Source organism: Dreissena polymorpha, chromosome 1 (genome assembly GCF_020536995.1).
Source record: "Dreissena polymorpha isolate Duluth1 chromosome 1, UMN_Dpol_1.0, whole genome shotgun sequence".
Lineage (NCBI taxonomy): Eukaryota > Metazoa > Mollusca > Bivalvia > Myida > Dreissenidae > Dreissena > Dreissena polymorpha.
Genome location: NC_068355.1, coordinates 36,980,399 through 36,998,203, shown reverse-complemented (window position 1 = coordinate 36,998,203; position 17,805 = coordinate 36,980,399). Strand labels below are relative to the sequence as shown.

Here is a 17,805-nt window from a genome sequence, read left to right as displayed (position 1 = left end):
CTCAGCTTTATTTGCCTCAAAAATGTGTGAGCAAGTAAACGGATCTTAATTATATGACTCTTAACTGTGCAAACAATTTAAACGAAAACTTAACAAATTATGGTGAATTTTTTAACCCTTTACCACTTGGTTACGTATTTTTAAGCATATGTAGTCCCTTAGAGAGTTAAATCTAATAAAAGACCTTTCTTACTAGTATCAAGTTTTAAAGGCTTCATCTTGAACCCTTATATATAAATATATATATAGTAACTGATAGGCAGCAAACAGCAGAAAAACTTAACAGAATGCGAGTTACTCATTCTCTCTGGTTTTATGCTGGTTGCAAAAGCAATTTTCACTTAGCTTCTTATGCATGAAAGGGTTTTAAAAATGCACTGTTTCAATGGGATTGTAGGTGAATTCCATGCTGACTTCACGGGCTACCCAGGTGGTGAGGGCCCAGGGGCAGGACGTAACATCCACTTCAACGAGTCTGGAGGGTCAGGGGGAGGTCACGGGGGTCGTGGAGGCAGGGCCAGGTCAGGCTACCACTCCTCCTACGCCTATGACTCCATCTATACACCAGTCCAGATGGGAAGTGGAGGTGGTAATGGACCCAGTAGTCAAGGAGGCAGAGGTGGAGGTAAATACAGTGAAAAGGAAGCAGTTTCTTTATAAAGGGGTACTTTTATACAAATCCTACATAATTTGTCGTTTGTATTCTTAATTGTATTAACTGACCTAAAGTCATACACCTTGCCCCTGACTTTGAAATGAAATACATGTTAATCAATACATATAGATGCTATTTGAAAGTGTACAAAATTGTCATTAAATCTATAGCCTAGTTAGCAAGTAATTTATTATTTTGCAAACAGTTCCGCTTTTAAAACCGAAAGTAAGATTTCTAGATATATACGTCCATTCATTTCGACAAACACGATTACTTTTAAGTGTTCAAGCGCAAAAAAGATGTATTTGTACCTTGGTACCACCAGATATATTCTAATTGGCATAGATAAAATATGTTTATTATTTATACTTAAAGTTACTACCGGGTATGCCAAATAAGGTGTGTGGCTTTAAGAATTGTGTATTAATGTGCTATGAATATTAGTGTCTAACAGGAGATCCAAGTAAACCTTATAATTATTTGACAAATAATTCCAATTGACAATATTTTTTGAAAGGGGTAGTAATTTATTTTTGGTTTTCTTTCTAAATTTTGCTCATAATATTGAAACATGATTAATTGCATGATTGAAGTGTTTTCACAGATTAATTTGCAGATTTAAAACTGATGTATATGACAAATGGCTACAGTGGATTGTCTTAAATGATATTAAATAAACTAATTGGACAATAGTTAGAGGTTTTATTTCATTCTCTTGCTAATTAATTTGAGTTGTTCTCTGTTAAAAGGGGTTTCATGCTTGTGTGTAAAGTGTTGACATTGATTAGCCTTTTCAGTCTTCCCAGGCAAATCAGGGACAACACCTTTTATTGTAGTATTTTGTAGAGGAAGACTCTTATCGGGGATATCTCTTTAGGCACATGCATTTAAGCCCAATTTTCTCAGATCTTGACTCATTTGTTATAAATCGTACCCCTAGGAATAATGTACCTATACATTCTGGATGAGTTGAGGGTCGAAGGTCGTCTCCATAGCAACGGTGAATCAGGGGCCTCTCGATCAGGGGGTGGCGCTGGTGGCTCCATCTACATTGACTGCAATCATCTGGATGGAACTGGGTCCATTGAGGCTACTGGTGGTGATGGTAGGTGGCAAGACTGTGTTCAAGGTGGCCTATTTTACCTTCCACATATTATTTGTATTAAAAGTTATTTTTATTAAATTAGCCAAATTTCAGGGGGTTTGTGCTAATTTTTCCTTATTAGGGCAGTACAAGTACTTTTTGAAATTGTACAAAAAAATCACTGTACCTTTATCCCTGATAAAATCTGTACTCCAGGTGGTAGTGATGCAGGTGGTGGTGGCGGTGGTCGCATCGCTATCTACCACGACCTGGTGGACCACTTCACAGGGGAGTACCGCGTGTTTGGAGGCCGGGGACCATACCAGCATGGTGGCTCAGGAACCGTCTACAGCCAGGACCACAGCGGCAGCAAAGGTACCAGCCTAATGTTGCTTTAACAGGGGTGTGATTTTTTGACTATGCAGCTGATTTCCTCCCTTTTAACCCATTCAGTGCGGGAACCAAATTTTAATGGCCTTTGCAAACAGTTTGGATCCAGATGAGACGCCACAGAACGTGGCGTCTCATCTGGATCCAAACTGTTTGCTATTCTGATAGTATTCTTTGAAAAAAAATTGAAGAAAATGCTTATTTTACAAATTCAGCAGACGACATTTTAGCAGACGACACATTTCCCAGCATGCAAAAGTTTTAACTTTGCTGGATCTATAAAGAAATGAAGATTTTTGTTGAACCCTGTAAGGGAGGTACAGCATTTTCCTCCACTGAGGTGGTTTTTAAATCCCACCCCTGTTTATTGATGATAATTATTGTCTCGACCCTTGGAGAGATGGATTATACACAAGACCTAACTGGATTGATTTTTCATACCTTAATTTACTACACCTATCTAACTAACTAAGAAACTAACCGTGATACAAGCATACAGAACAGAATAGCGCCAGCTTCTAGTCGCTGAGCAAGGCAGTAGGTAGGGCTTATCAGTCATGGCTGATCATTACAGGTACCAGCGTTCACAAACGACTGCGGGTCGACAACTGGGGCTACTCAGAGAGTCACAGGATCAATGAAGTGGAGAGGCTCAACCTGACTGGGAAGTACCTCACCTCTGGAATCTACCCAGACACGTTCTTCCATACATACAGTGGGATAACAGTCAGGTCGGATGTGCAACCAGAGGCCTATAATCGCTACGAGTCCAACAACTACTACTATTATTACAGTGAAACCTGGCCTCTGAGTCACATGTTTACTGATCTGAAGGCTGAAGTGTCAAGGTTCTTCATGGCGCATGCTCCACAGGGGGCGACTTTGACCTTTGAGCTTCCATTCAAGACCTACGTGGAAAGGATCCACGTTTATCCCTATTGCAGCACCAACTATGTTCCGTGAGTGATTCATGTGTTATAAAGGCTCATTCAAAAAAAATGTTGATAGTAAAAGTAATTTTACTGAAATTTTGCAATAAAAGTTTTAGTTTTTTATTTTAACAAACTTTTTTTTTGCATTATGAGGAAAAATATACATTTATTTGCAAAAAATCATGGTTAAAATGCTAAACAGTTAATAATGTTAATGCATGTGCTGTATTGATAATCTCTGTGTATAATATTATTATTCTGTTGTAAAATGCAAGTTAAATTGCTTTGACGGTTTGCAAATAATGTGTCCAATATCCTGGATATTTACCGCCCATTGTCAATTAAAGGGACATTTTCATATCTAAATTGTCCCGTGCCTATATAATTTAATTGATACTAAACGTGCTAAGTTTTGAAGCTGTTTTGGACAGACAACGATGGCTGGTACCCGAACACAGCACATTTTAGCGAATTAAAAAGTCATTTTTAGTTGATATTTGACGACATATACCTCTAAAATGTAATATTTCTAATGTCCCAGGCGTTGGTGATAAAGTGTTATGGACACAAAATATCATTAACTGGTGATTTTTAAAGGGTTTTTGTTTGTGAACTGAAGGAAACATAACTGGAAAACATTAAAATATGCAATTGACACTGAAATCATGCTCATTATGTTTACATAACATATTAAATGAGTGTCTTATAAACTGCGTTAAGATACGTTAACAAATTTTGGTAACTCATATTTGTTATGAAATAATGTAAATATAGTGTGAATTATATGTATATGATATTGGCAGTGGTCATATTTTATGTTCATAATAGTAATGAGGCTCATCGTTTGAGAATTAAAACACCACAAATTGACGAAATTCTAATTTTTAATTGGTGCGTACAGTTTGTGTAAGATACGTTAACACTCTATCGACTGAATAATGCAAATTAACACAACTATGATATTCCAGGTTAAGTTTCCTTAGTCACCTGCTCTATTATGACAAGATATAGCACATTTATTGTAATTCGAATGACGAACAATATGATGGTAATAAAAAACTAAAAATGCTGATAAGATACGTTATGTAAGATACGTTAATATGCTTTTATGTAATCAGTTTCCTATTTGTAAAAATCCTATATTTAGATTCTTTAAACCACACATGAGCATAACTAACATTAGATAGACTCGACAGAACCATGTTCTTGGGTAATTACCATAGTTTTTTAGGCATGTTCATTATCACTTGATATAAAGTTTGATTTTGGACCCGTGGTTAATTTAATACGTTAATGCTGGGATAAGTTACCCTTATAGAATAATTTGTTTTGTGTTTTACATGATATTATACTTTAATCTTTATATTTAAAGGTCTTGTTAATGAATAGATGTGCTGTTTAGTGCATAAAACGTTACAAACAGGCCTAATGTATCTTACATAAAGTTAATGTATATTACACGCTCTATGTTATGTTTAGGGCACAATATTCATAAAATGAATTTTTTCTCCCAGTAAATGCGTGCTTGGATGATATAACAAGGGTCAAAATTATATTACAATATAAGTTAGTAATTAGTTTGACAATACTAATACTCATTTAGGCCTTGTGTTTTTGATATTGTATTTAACGTATCTTACAATTTTCCTAATGTATCTTTCATCTCTATCCGAACTCCAACATGGGTGTATCAGAAAGAATACAGTGATAGGGAAATAATTTGAATGTGAAAGACATGTGCAGGGGCATAATAAATTTAATAATTGGACATGTAACAGTAGTAGATGACCTAGATATCTTCATGAAATTCGCAATGGCATAAAGGAGTTTGTTTACAATAAACTGCACAATCTGTGTTTCATGGATAATGTAGACTTTAATAAACATATAATAATAACATTAATGAAGACCGCTGTCTTTTTTAAATTTACCTTATCTAATAGCTGTCACTTTGTTAGTACATGATCTTTTCTTGGCGCTGTATACAGTTAAGATGATACAAATAATCACAAAAAAATATAATTTGAAAGAACTTGACAACGAGTGCTCGTACTGTTAGATTTCATACGACTTTTATATTCATCACATTTATTTAAAATTGATTGTGATCTTATTTAATTATACCGGTATATGACTAACAATACGCTACTTATAATGTAAGACTTCTGGCATACAGAGTTTGATAATGATCTAACTTGATTTTTTTACAGAATGAACAATGAACTAAAGCGATTTGTTAATAACCACATGTAGCACTTGCATAATTTCTCTTTTTCATTGACAATGTAGACTGTGTATTTGTATAAATGAAATTTTATAGATACAGCCACTGCAATAATAAACCATTGACTAATTAATAGTTTAAACAGATATTGACCAACAAACTAGGCACGCAGTTGTTCTCTAAGAAAGATTCACACTGTATGATACGTTAACTTTTGTAGTGGCATACAATGCCAAAATATCCGTCCAGCATGGCTTACATGGGATGATTTTAAACTCATAACTCGTGATGTATATATAAAAATATTGTTTACAGCTTAAACTAGCAAGCATCTTAAAAAAAGGAGTTTAGTTGACACTATATAAGGTTAAATGTAAGATACATTAACAATTTCATGTTTTTTGCAGTTATTTCAGCAAGTGGTTAAGTTTAGACTTTTAAAACGATTTTATTACTAGAGAAAGGCATGTCAGTCATTCATTGATATGTTTTTGTTCTTAAAAGTGCTTTCTGCAATGCATGATACTTTTGTAAGATACGTTAAAAAAGCAGTACAATTCCTTTTACCAAAATATATACCATTCTCTCCTGACACATGAACTGCAAATTGTTTCACTGTAAATGAGATACTAATAGACTTATGTAAAGACGGCAATATTTTGGAAGAATATGTTTGTCTTACAAATACACTATACATGACAGGAAAACATCCTTGATCTTGTTTATTTTATATATATGTATTATAACTTTTATGATAAATTATTCATTAAAAGGCAATACTTACGGAAACACGTATCATGGTTATTATAATATATCATTCCTTCACTCAAATGATTAATATATATTTGGGTAGTTGTCAATTGTGTTGTTTTAATTTGAAATGATATAATGTATAACATATCTTACAGAGTATATTATATATACGATTTTGTAGTGACTGTCATGTTAATTGAGAGCACACACAATGCACTCATATCCAATTTTTCATCATTCAAAGTCTAAAGTTTCAATTGGTTGCATTAAAATTTCACTAATTACAAGTTGGTTTTTAACTAATTTTAAAAATGAAAATGTCCCTTTAATTGACAATGGGCGTTACACTATTTGAAGTTGATTAATCTTACAAGTTTTTAAAGTGTTTATTTTACATGAAAATAAAATAATGCAGTGTATTGCCATAAATAAAGGATCACACGTTATAATAAAGTTTCTCTCTAGAAGAAGTTGTACTTAATATATAAATTGTGTACATCAATAACAGGTCCAGAGGCTATGGATCCTTGGTAACCTCTTATGTGGTGGATACATCCTTGGAGGGGGGTGCAAACAAGAACAGGACCAACGGCTTTGTGAGCACAGATAAATGTCAGACACAGACAGAGCCCGACCAGTATGGAATAGTGAACATCAGGGATAATGTGGACAAGGTATATTTATCTGTAATGGAATTGCGGAAATCAGGGATAATGTGGACAAGGTATAATAATGTAATACATAGAGATTATCAAGGCAACACATACATTAGAATTATTTACTGTTTAGCATCTTAACCATGATTGTTTGCAAATAAATGCATATTTGTGGAAATCAGGGATAATGTGGACAAGGTATATTTATCTGTAATGGAATTGTGGAAATCAGGGATACTGCGGTCAAGGTATATTTATCTGTAATGGAATTGTGGAAATCAGGGATAATGTAGACAAGGTATATTTATCTGTAATGGAATTGTGGAAATCAGGGATAATGCAGTCAAGGTATATTTATCTGTAATGGAATTGTGGAAATCAGGGATATTGTGGACAAGGTATATTTATCTGTAATGGAATAGTGGAAATCAGGGTTAATGTGGGCAAGGTTTATTTATCTGTAATGGAATAGTGGAAATCAGGGATAATGTGGACAAAGTATATTTATCTAATGGAATAGTGGAAATCAGGGATAATGTGGACAATGTATATTTATCTGTAATGGAATTGCGGAAATCAGGGATAATGTGGACAAGGTATGATAATATAATACACAGAGATTATCAAGGCAACACATGCATTAGCATTATTTACTGTTTAGCATCTTAACCATGATTATTTGCAAATAAATGCATATTTGTGGAAATCAGGGATAATGTGGACAAGGTATGTTTATCTGTAATGGAATTTTGAAAATCAGGGATAATGTGTACAAGGTGTATTTATCTGTAATCGAATCGTGGAAATCAGGGATAATGTGGACAAGGTATATTAATCTGTAAATTGGAATTGTGGAAATCAGGGATAATGCGGTCAAGGTATATTTGTCTGTTATGGAATTGTGGAAATCAGGGATAATGTGGACAAGGTATATTTGTCTGTAATGTAATTGCGGAGATCAGGGACAATGTGGAAATTTATATTTAGAGATAAAATTCAGCGTAATATGATAATTTAAAATGACATTTTTCAACAGGTCTTATTGTCTTGAGCATCAAATTTTGAAATGTTGACTAAATGACTGTACCATTTCAGTATTGACAGGTATAATAAGCAAACGTCTGCAAATGCAATTGATTATTTAAGGGTTGAACATGAAACTGCCTATACTCCTATATTTATACATCCAATATTATAGTTAAGCATTTACAAACTGTAGTGTGTAGTTTTTTTATCTAATTTTATTTAATGTCACTTGAATCCAATAGTTATATAATATTTAGTGCAATATGTATTGAAGCATATAATAACAGTGTGAAATAGTGTGCTGCAACTAAGGCCTAAAATCAAAATGTAGCATTGAAACAAATGAGCCTGATTCTTGGATAACTGGGCTTAATTCATATGTGTAGAGTGTCATCTCAGACAAGCCTGTGAAATCTGCACAGGCTAATCAGGGACAACACTTTTGGCTTTTTTGGAATTTTTGTTTAAAGGAAGTGTATTCTAAATTAAAATCCAGTTTCAATGGAAAGTGTTGTCCCTGATAAGCATGTGCGGAATGCACTGGCTAATATGGTGCAACACTCTACACACTTGCATTAAGCCTAGTTTTCCCAGAACCAGGCTAAGGGCATAACAGCATACAATATATTCCATACCAGATTGTGCTGCAACAGAAGCCTAAAAGCAGTATGTAGCATTGAAGCATATCATAACTGCATACGATATATTCCATACCAGATTGTGCTGCGTCTTAAGAATTAAAGCAGTATGTAGCATTTAAGCATATCATGACAGCATACAATATATTCCATACCAGATTGTTCTGCGACTGAAGCCTTCAGGCAGCTATGTGGCCATGGCTGAGATTGAGATCTACGTACGAGAGGACCCCGAGTCCATCACTCAGACACCATATGCCAACGGACAGGGGACCAGCTATATCATGGGACAGGTGGATGGCACACAGTTTGAGTTTCACAAGGTGAGATATGTACAGGGAACCAGCTATATCATAGGACAGGTGGATGGCTCAGAGTTTGAGTTTCACAAGGTGAGATATATACAGGGCACCAGCCATATCATGGGACAGGTGGATGGCACACGGATTGAGTTTTACAAACTGAGATATATACAGGATACCAGCCATATCATGGGACAGGTGGATGGCACACAATTTGAGTTTCACAAGGTGAGAAATGTACCGGGAACCAGCTATATCATGGGACAGGTGGATGGCACACAATTTGAGTGTCGCAAGGTGAGCTATGTACAGGGAACCAGCTATATCATGGAACAAGTGGATGGCACAGAGTTTGAGTTTCACAAGGTGAGATATATACAGAGCACCAGCCATATCATGGGACAGGTGGATGGCACACGGATTGAGTTTTACAAAATGAGATATATACAGGGTACCAGCCATATCATGGGACATTTGGATGGCACACGGATTGAGTTTAACAAGGTGAGATATATACAGGGTACCAGCCATATCATGGGACAGGTGTATGGCACACAGTTTGAGTTTCACAAGGTGAGATATACTGTGAAACCATTATTATTCGTCAGACATTAATTTTCGTCTTTTTCGTCCTTCGACCAATGGACGAATTCAAGATCCTAACGAACAATCATGTCCCATATTTGAAACAAATAAGACTGAATTACCGTAGGCATGAGGCATTTAAACCCAGCGTAATCGACGCATATGTATACACAGGGCTCGAAATTAACACTCGCACCCTCGCAAAATGCGAGAAAAAAAGATTGCAAGGTAAGTTATAAGCCACTAGAATTTTATGCAAGTAAAGAAATAGTGAACATATACTAGTTATATTGCTAAATGCGTTCGACGGCCTGAACGCTAAACCGTAGGTCAATTTTTTGAACGTCCGAATACCCATATGCGGAAGCGCGCACCTTGTTTGTAGACTGGTATACTTATAGTACAGATACCCGGATGGTATTTATACAAAGAACACGAAACAGTCAACTATTCACACTCAAGTTAAATCCGGTTTTGACACAAAGAGGTGTACATTATACAGTGTACAGACAACTGACATTTCCTGTTAAACGCGAATGCAATAAGGCTGTATCGAATGCGTCAACTTCATTTAGGTATAATAGTGTTGATTAGCGCTAATTGTTAACAACTTTATTACCCATTGTGTGTATTGTGTCTTTCAGGGGTGTTGCAGATTATACAGCCAACACGCGGCGAATCCGTATTAAAGACAATACTATTAAACGCAATTAAATATGACGATGTGTGATCAACACCTGACTGAAATATATTCTGCGCTTTTATTACAAATTAATAAAGAACATATTGATTTGTGTTTGGTTGTCCGTGATTGTAATGGAAAAAGACTAATTGGCAATTGGCCTCGTTGTTTAAAACACTCGTTAACGGTTATTCAGTCCCACTTATCCGCTTTTCATAACAAAGAACATGTCAATGACATAAAATAATAAGGGGCAGTTTCTATCACCTGAAATAACAGACTTGTTAATTGGCATATGTCAAACAAGGCCCACCTCCTGCAAGTGACTACCAAGTGTCACTCCTCTTTCCTCAGTACGATTTTTTCGCAACCGCGTATTATATGTATTACAAACATTACAAACAAATCGGACGCTTTTTTTTCAAAACCAGAAATGGACGAATTTAAGTGCTGACGAAATAGTCATTTTGTTAAAAAGGACGAAATTTCGTGCTGACGAAAATAAATGGTTTCACAGTATACAGGGTACCAGCCATATCATGGGACAGGTGGATGGCACACAGTTTGAGTTTTACAAGGTGAGATATATACAGGGTACAAGCCATATCATGGGACAGGTGGATGGCACACAGTTTGAATTTCACAAGGTGAGATATGTACCGGGAACCAGCTATACCATGGGACAGGTGGACGACACAAAATTTGAGTGTCACAAGGTGAGCTATGTACAGGGAGCCAGCTATATCATGGAACAAGTGGATGGCACAGAGTTTGAGTTTTACAAGGTGAGATATATACAGGGTACCTGCCATATCATGGGACAGGTGGATGACACACAGTTTGAGTTTCACAAGGTGATATATATACAGGGCACCAGCTTTATCATGGGTCAGTTGGATGGCACCCAATTTGAGTGTCACAAGGTGATATATGTACAGGGCACCAGCTTTATCATGGGACATGTGGATGGCACAGAGTTTGAGTTTCACAAGGTGAGATAGGGTCACTCAAGATGAGAAATCATGATGAAATCAGTTGATTCTAAAATGTTACTAACAGTTCGGTAAGTAATCCTGTAAGCTCAGATTTTGTCAGTTTCTTAAAATTTACTGGTGAGAAGCAAAGTGAAAATTGCTATACGCAACCCACATTAAACCAGAACAGCCTGCGAGTAACTTACAGTCTGTAAAGGTTTAAGGGTGTTTGCTCCTCATCAGTATCTAAGGGTTGGAATTGAAGTCTTTTTATTTAGTTTGATTTTCTAAGGGACAACGAATGCTTTCAGATGTGTATCTTAGCTTAAAAAGGTTCACACCATTTCCTACATCCTTATACATGTAAACCATTTTGTTAATGAAATAGGTTTTGTCAAATTCTCAACACAGTTTGATCATGTCATATACAGTTGGACATTCTGGGTGGAGCCTCCCTGAATCTGGATGGCGCTGATCTGTCACTGACTGCCAACAAGATAGAGGGAGATGACAGGGGCAGGCTGACAGTGCGCAGGTCACAGCGGTACGAGGACACACAAGAAAGGGTGTTGCAGACCATAGGTCTACTGGCACAGCGTGATTCCTCTGTCAATCTGCCGCCTGAGCTCGACTGCAGAGGCATTGATCTGCACCTCAAAGGTTACTTGGAATGTTGTTTTGTCACACTTCCCCTTTGATTAGTTGACATTTATGCATAAAGGGTTTTCAATTGAAGCTGAATCAAGTACACGCATAAAGAGCATATTTAAATTAACATATGATCTTAACAAAATAATCTTTTCATAAGTGGCTGTTCAAGAAGTGAAAATATTGATTTTGTATACAGATTGTGTATGAATAAAATGGACAACATAACCATTATCAACTAGTATTCTTTTATTCAATGCTTTTGAACAATTTGTATGAAAAAAAAAAGATAATACATGTACACCAAAAACCAACTTATTTTCATTTTATTGAATGTTTTGTCCTATGTTTATTTATATTTTAAAAGAATTAAAATTGAAGATTTTGCCAGAATAGTGGTGTGATGGCGTCAAAAAACAATATCATTTGAAAGTCACTTAGGGAAAATGATAAGTAATTTTCACTGCTAGTGTTCACTGTTTGAAAGTTGTTTTTTTACATTAAAGCATTAAAGGGGCCTTTTCACAGATTTTGGCATTTTTTAACTTATTCATTAAATGCTTTATATCGATAAATGTAAACATTGGATCGTAAAAGCTCCAGTAAAAAATCAAGAATAAAATTAAAAAAAGGAAAAGAACATTGCCCGGACCAGGTTTCGAACCAGTGACCCCTGGAGTCCTGCCAGAGTCCTGAAGTAAAAACGCTTTAGCCTACTGAGCTATTCCGCCGAGTACATATATTTGAAGTATTTTATACCTTATATAAGCAATCTTCGTAGTTTCACAAAATTTAACGACAAAAACAGAACTCTCCAAATTATTCAATCGTTTCGCGTTGCAACGCTTTATAATTTTTAGGTTTTAAAATCGTCAAAAGATGCATATAATGGCTATATTAGACCATGGTAAATGTTCAGTATTACTGTTTCCTCACAAATATCATAACTAAAACGAAAATTTGCGAATCTGAAACAACTTTTTTCAATTTTGTCAATTTAACAAAGCGTGAAAAGATCCCTTTAAATAAAATGTATCTTTTTGAACAGAAAAACAATATATCAAAGTTACCTCCTGTTACGGTCACATAAAAAGCATAGACAATTTATTACAGTAATTCCCTGATTGACTATTACAAGAATCTTAAATAAATCTGTAAGATAAACATGTTCAAATTCAGGTCACATACGCAGCATGGAAAACATCACAGTGAATGCCCTGTGCAACCTGACTATCGATCACCACACTCCAACCACCAATGTCATCAACAACCTGGATATCAAGACCTTTGGCTCAGTGGACGTATATACAGAGGACGAGGCTCTCACCACTCTGAAAGGAACCACTCTGACAGTCCGATCTGGAGCGAGGGTGAGTTGACTTACTAAGATATTTAAATATTAAACTCGTAAGACTGGCTGGTGTTCATTAGCCATTGTCATAAAACTGTTCAAGGAACCACTCTTGCCGTCCGATCTGGAGCCAGAGTGAGTTTACTAACTCAGATATTTTCTAAAAGCTGTACTCTGTGAAAACAGACCTTAATACATGTGCACAAAGTGTCATCCCAAATAAGCCTGTGCTGTCTGCACAGGGCTTATCAGGGACGACATTTTCTGCTTGTTATGTTGTTTTTATGTCATCCACCACTATAGTTGGGGACATATTGTTTTTGCCGTGTCTGTTGGTTTGTTTGTTGTTTGTGTGTTTGTTTGTTTGTTTGCCCAAACTTTAACATTTGCAATAACTTTTTCAATATTGAAGATAGCAACTTGATATTTGGCATTCATGTGTATCTCATGCAGCTGCACATTTTGAGCGGTGAAAGGTCAAGGTCAAGGTCATCCTTCAAGGTCAAAGGTCCAATATATAGCTTCAAAGCGGCGCAAAAGGGGACATAGTGTTTCTGGCAAACACATATTTTGTTTTTGATATTGGTAGTCCCTACTCTTGTCTCTACTACTAGCAAAAACTCAAGTTAAGGCGGAAAGTATTTCCCTGATTAGCCTGTGCAAATGACACAAGCTATTCTGGGACCACACTTAAGGCAAATGCATTTCCCAGAGATTGGCTCAAATTAAGAAGTTCAGACTGGCTGGTACTCAAGTCATTGTCATTGAACTTTTCACGTTACCTCACTGATGGTCAGATTGGATACATGTCTGAGTAATTAGGACATTATTGTATCGTATTGTATTTTTTTTTTTTAAACAACAGTCATAGTAAGAGCTGAGTGGATACATCTAGTGGAACACCTTTTGATGAACAAAATGATTGGGACTTGTATTGAACAATTAAATATTTAAAAATTCTGGATTATTTTTATTTCTGCTAACTCTTCAAATATGAATTGTGTAGTTACAAATGACCTGGACCAGTTATTATTTTACCAGTATAAATCTATTTTGTATTCTTCTAATAATTAGGTTGGTGAATTTTTTCATACGTCAATGGTTAAGATATTTCCTACAGTGAATACATTGATTAAGTGGTCGTATGCTAGCTGTGGGATTGTAATGCCTCTTGTTTGCATCCCAATCAGACCACTATACATGTCTGGTGTCCTTAAAGGGGCCATGAACCAGATTTACGAAAAAAGAAAAAGTTCTAAAATACTGTGTTTAATAATTAGTTTATATTGATTTAAATATCGCGACTGGTATATTACATTACTTGAAAAAAGTTCATATTTTCAGTATATTCGGTAATACAATTTTGCCATGTGAAATCGAAAGCACATCGCGGAAATAGGTGACATAACGATATACACACTATAAATAACGCAAGTAGATTGATCATTTTATATATAAAATATATACAATTCTCTACACATGCACAATTTGCATTCCTGGGTTTACCAAGTGACGATGATGATCAATCTACTTGCATTATTTATAGTTTACTGGTAGTTACTTGGTACACATACCCAGTAAAATTTTATTACCGAATATACTGAAAATATGAAAACTTGACAACTTTTTCAAGTAATGTAATATACCAGTTGTGATATTTTAATCAATACATGTATAAACTTATAATTGTAAAAGAACACGGTACTTTTCTTCTTTACGTAAATCTGGTTGACGGCCCCTTTTAATACCCTATGTAGGCTCCAATAAACTGAGGTGTTCATAGGTAGATGAGCCAGTAAACAAGTTTAAAGGCGTAATTTTGTAAACCCAGTTCTACATTTAAATGAGCCATACTCTGTGAAAAGGGAGCTTAATGCATGTGCATAAGGTGTTGTCCCAGATTCACCTGTGCTAAGGCTAATCAGCAACGGCTTTTCCACCTAGACTTGAATTTAAAAGAGACTTAAAAGGGGAAAGTGTGGTCCCTGCTTGGCCTGTTTGGACTGCAAAGGCTAATCTGGGACAACACTTAACGCATGTACATTTAGCCTTGTTTCCCCAGATTGAGGCTTAAATCTGTGTATTGTTCATGACAGCTTGACTCCAATGACCTGATGCTGGATTACTACAACGTGACCATTGAGCCGTATGGATATCTGTCTGTCACCGAGGGATGTCCATTGAACGTGCAACATTCTGGTAGATATATTGGATGAAACAACTAGGGCTTGAATTCACCAACCTGTTCTTTAGACTAAGGAATAAAGAATAGGCTAAGCCAAGATAAAATGCCTAGTAGTTTGCATATATACTGACCCAAATGGTGCTTATACCATGAACATCTTCTTCTAAATGAAGAATCCTATTTTAATAGGTCTTAACTCTTGACCTACTAGATTCATGAGTCAAAACTGGCTGGCCTGTAATCACAACACAATCATACAGAAAAAGACATTTAACCCTTTTCTGCTCAGATACGTATTTTTGCCTGTTTGTTACATTATAAGCCCCTTTGAAAATGAAATTAAATTACAGACCTTTCTTAATCGATTCAATGTTTAAGGCTTGATTTGCAACCCTAAGATACTAATGAGCAGCAAAAAGCATTAAACCTGAACTGATTGCAAGTTACTCGCAGGCTGTTCTGGTTTTGTACTGGTAGCATCAGCCATTTTCACTTTGCTTTTGAGCCTGAAAGGGTTTACTCAGTTAATTCATAATTTTTCAAGGTATTGGCCCAGGCCATGGCAACACAGGCGGCAGTTCAGGAGGTGGACACGGTGGTAATGGTGGTAGAGGCGAGACAGAGACCTATGCAGGTGGGGCACATGACAACTTCCTGTATCCCACTCTGTTTGGCAGCAATGGCGGGCATGCCTACTTCCCCCACAGGGCAGGGGTGGGCGGTGGGCGGCTGTACCTGAGGGTGAACCATACACTGACTGTGGACGGGTTTCTGGTGGCTCAGGTTTGTTTTTTGTTGTGAGCCTCACTCTGTGAAAAGGTAGTTGAGTGCAGGTGCGTAAAGTGTCGTCCCAGATTAGCATGTGCAGTCTGCACAGACTAATCAGGAGGACTATTTCCGCTTTTTTGTATTTCTCTTTTGAAGGAAGACTCTTTTTAACAAAAATCTAGTTAAGGCAGAGAGTGTTGTCCCTAATTAGTCTGTGCCAACTGCACAGACTAATCTGGGACGACAATATAAGCACATGAATTTAACCCCTTTTTCTCAGAGCGCAACTTTGTTGTTGTTGTTTTTGTGTGTTTTTTGTCTCCACTATAACAAAATATGTCTGATATGTAATTGATTTAAGGTAAAAAATGGATTCTCATTTTTTACTGTTTTTTTACACACCTTTATTAACCATTATGATTACTTTTTTTAAACCTGTTGTTGTTGATGTTGTCTTTTAATCTTAATTTTGATTTTTTTTTCTTGTCGCAGCAAAATCTTGTAGTAGTTTCACCAAACTATTGCTAAATTTGGACATCTTGCTGTGTTCTGTAATTTCTTAAATACAAACTTCACCTTTGTTAACTGTAACACAATATCCTTCTAAGATAAGTTGTAACAGCTCAGTAGCTGATAAAACTCCAAAGATCATATCCTCTCTAATATATATTTTTTATAGTTTTTCTCATACTAATTTTCCAATGGTTCATGAAATTGTGTAATTTTATAATTTATATGTGTCACCTGTTGTCACAATGTTAATTCATTGTATTTTGTAACCTATGAAACAGACTTTAAGACTTGTTCTGTTTCTGTTCAGGGTGGCAAGTGGAGGTCGGTGGCCTCAGGTGGTGGCAGTGGTGGCTCCATCCACATAGAGACTTACACGATCGACGGAGGCGGCTTTGTCAATGCCTCAGGGGGTGCTGGCTACGGAGGGTCATGGGCTCCACACAGCGGGGGTGGGTCTGGAGGCCGCATTGCACTATACTACATGTACAACTTCTTCGTGGGTAAGTTGCAATGTTAATTTTTTTGTAAACTTAATCAGGATACATAAAATACTCTTCCACCATTATCAATCATGGTTTAATACATGGGCAATATTATCCAAAATATCACTTGTTAATCTATTTAAGTATTCATGTAAAACAGCATGTGCATTGTGATGTTGATTTGCTAAAGTGAATCTATGCCACAACAGATATGTCAATGGACTTATCAACAAGATTTAATTGGCTTTACATATTGATAGTTAGGTAGACAGGACATTAATGTGTGCTTTTGTTGGAGATGCCTTGTGCAATAAACTGTCAAATACTATGATCATTTATTTCTGTAATTACCCTTTCATTTGTGCTCCAGGGCCCGTATTCACCAATCCATTCTTAGTCTTAAGTATAAAGAATAAACTTAGACCCAAGAAATCACATACAGTTTGAATAGAAGCATGCTCTCAAGGATGCATATGTCATAACAACACTGCTCTCTATGAAACATAATATAATTTGTAGTGGAAATGTCAAGTTAGATTCACCAATAAAGAATAATCAGGACATTACAGTTTAAATAATATTATTTATTCTCAGCCTTTAGTCTAAGAATTGGTATATGAATATAGTCCCAGCTGCCATGCCTCACCATATTTCTAATTGGTAAAGTGCACTATATCTCTACACTAGGTGAAATGTTCAATCATGGTGGTGCTTCTGGAACAAGGTCTGAGCCCGGTGGCCCTGGTACTGTGTACCTGCATCGCCTGCCAGACTTCTCAGCAAAAGACTGGGCTACTCACTTCATTGAAAACAGAACTCTCTACTTGAATAACGAGGATTTAGAACCCATGAACCCATACAGGTATGTTGACAAATCTGGGCTAGTCACTTAAATAAAAACAGAGCTCTCTACTTAAATAACAAGGTTTTAGAACCAATGAACCCCTACAGGTTTGT

At 36.2% G+C, this 17,805-nt stretch overlaps 1 protein-coding gene across 1 annotated transcript in view; it reads left to right on the top strand.

The window, feature by feature from the left end:
- LOC127867991 (uncharacterized) overlaps positions 1-17,805 on the top strand; it is a 151,994-nt gene that overhangs the window by 75,802 nt on the left and 58,387 nt on the right. The window contains exons 43-54 of the mRNA XM_052409574.1: positions 398-625; positions 1,596-1,760; positions 1,956-2,114; positions 2,704-3,088; positions 6,547-6,712; positions 8,517-8,681; positions 11,333-11,561; positions 12,729-12,919; positions 14,997-15,099; positions 15,630-15,868; positions 16,674-16,866; positions 17,536-17,710. Of these exons, the coding sequence (XP_052265534.1) occupies positions 398-625; positions 1,596-1,760; positions 1,956-2,114; positions 2,704-3,088; positions 6,547-6,712; positions 8,517-8,681; positions 11,333-11,561; positions 12,729-12,919; positions 14,997-15,099; positions 15,630-15,868; positions 16,674-16,866; positions 17,536-17,710 (2,398 nt within the window). The remainder of the gene's footprint in view (positions 1-397; positions 626-1,595; positions 1,761-1,955; positions 2,115-2,703; positions 3,089-6,546; positions 6,713-8,516; positions 8,682-11,332; positions 11,562-12,728; positions 12,920-14,996; positions 15,100-15,629; positions 15,869-16,673; positions 16,867-17,535; positions 17,711-17,805) is intronic.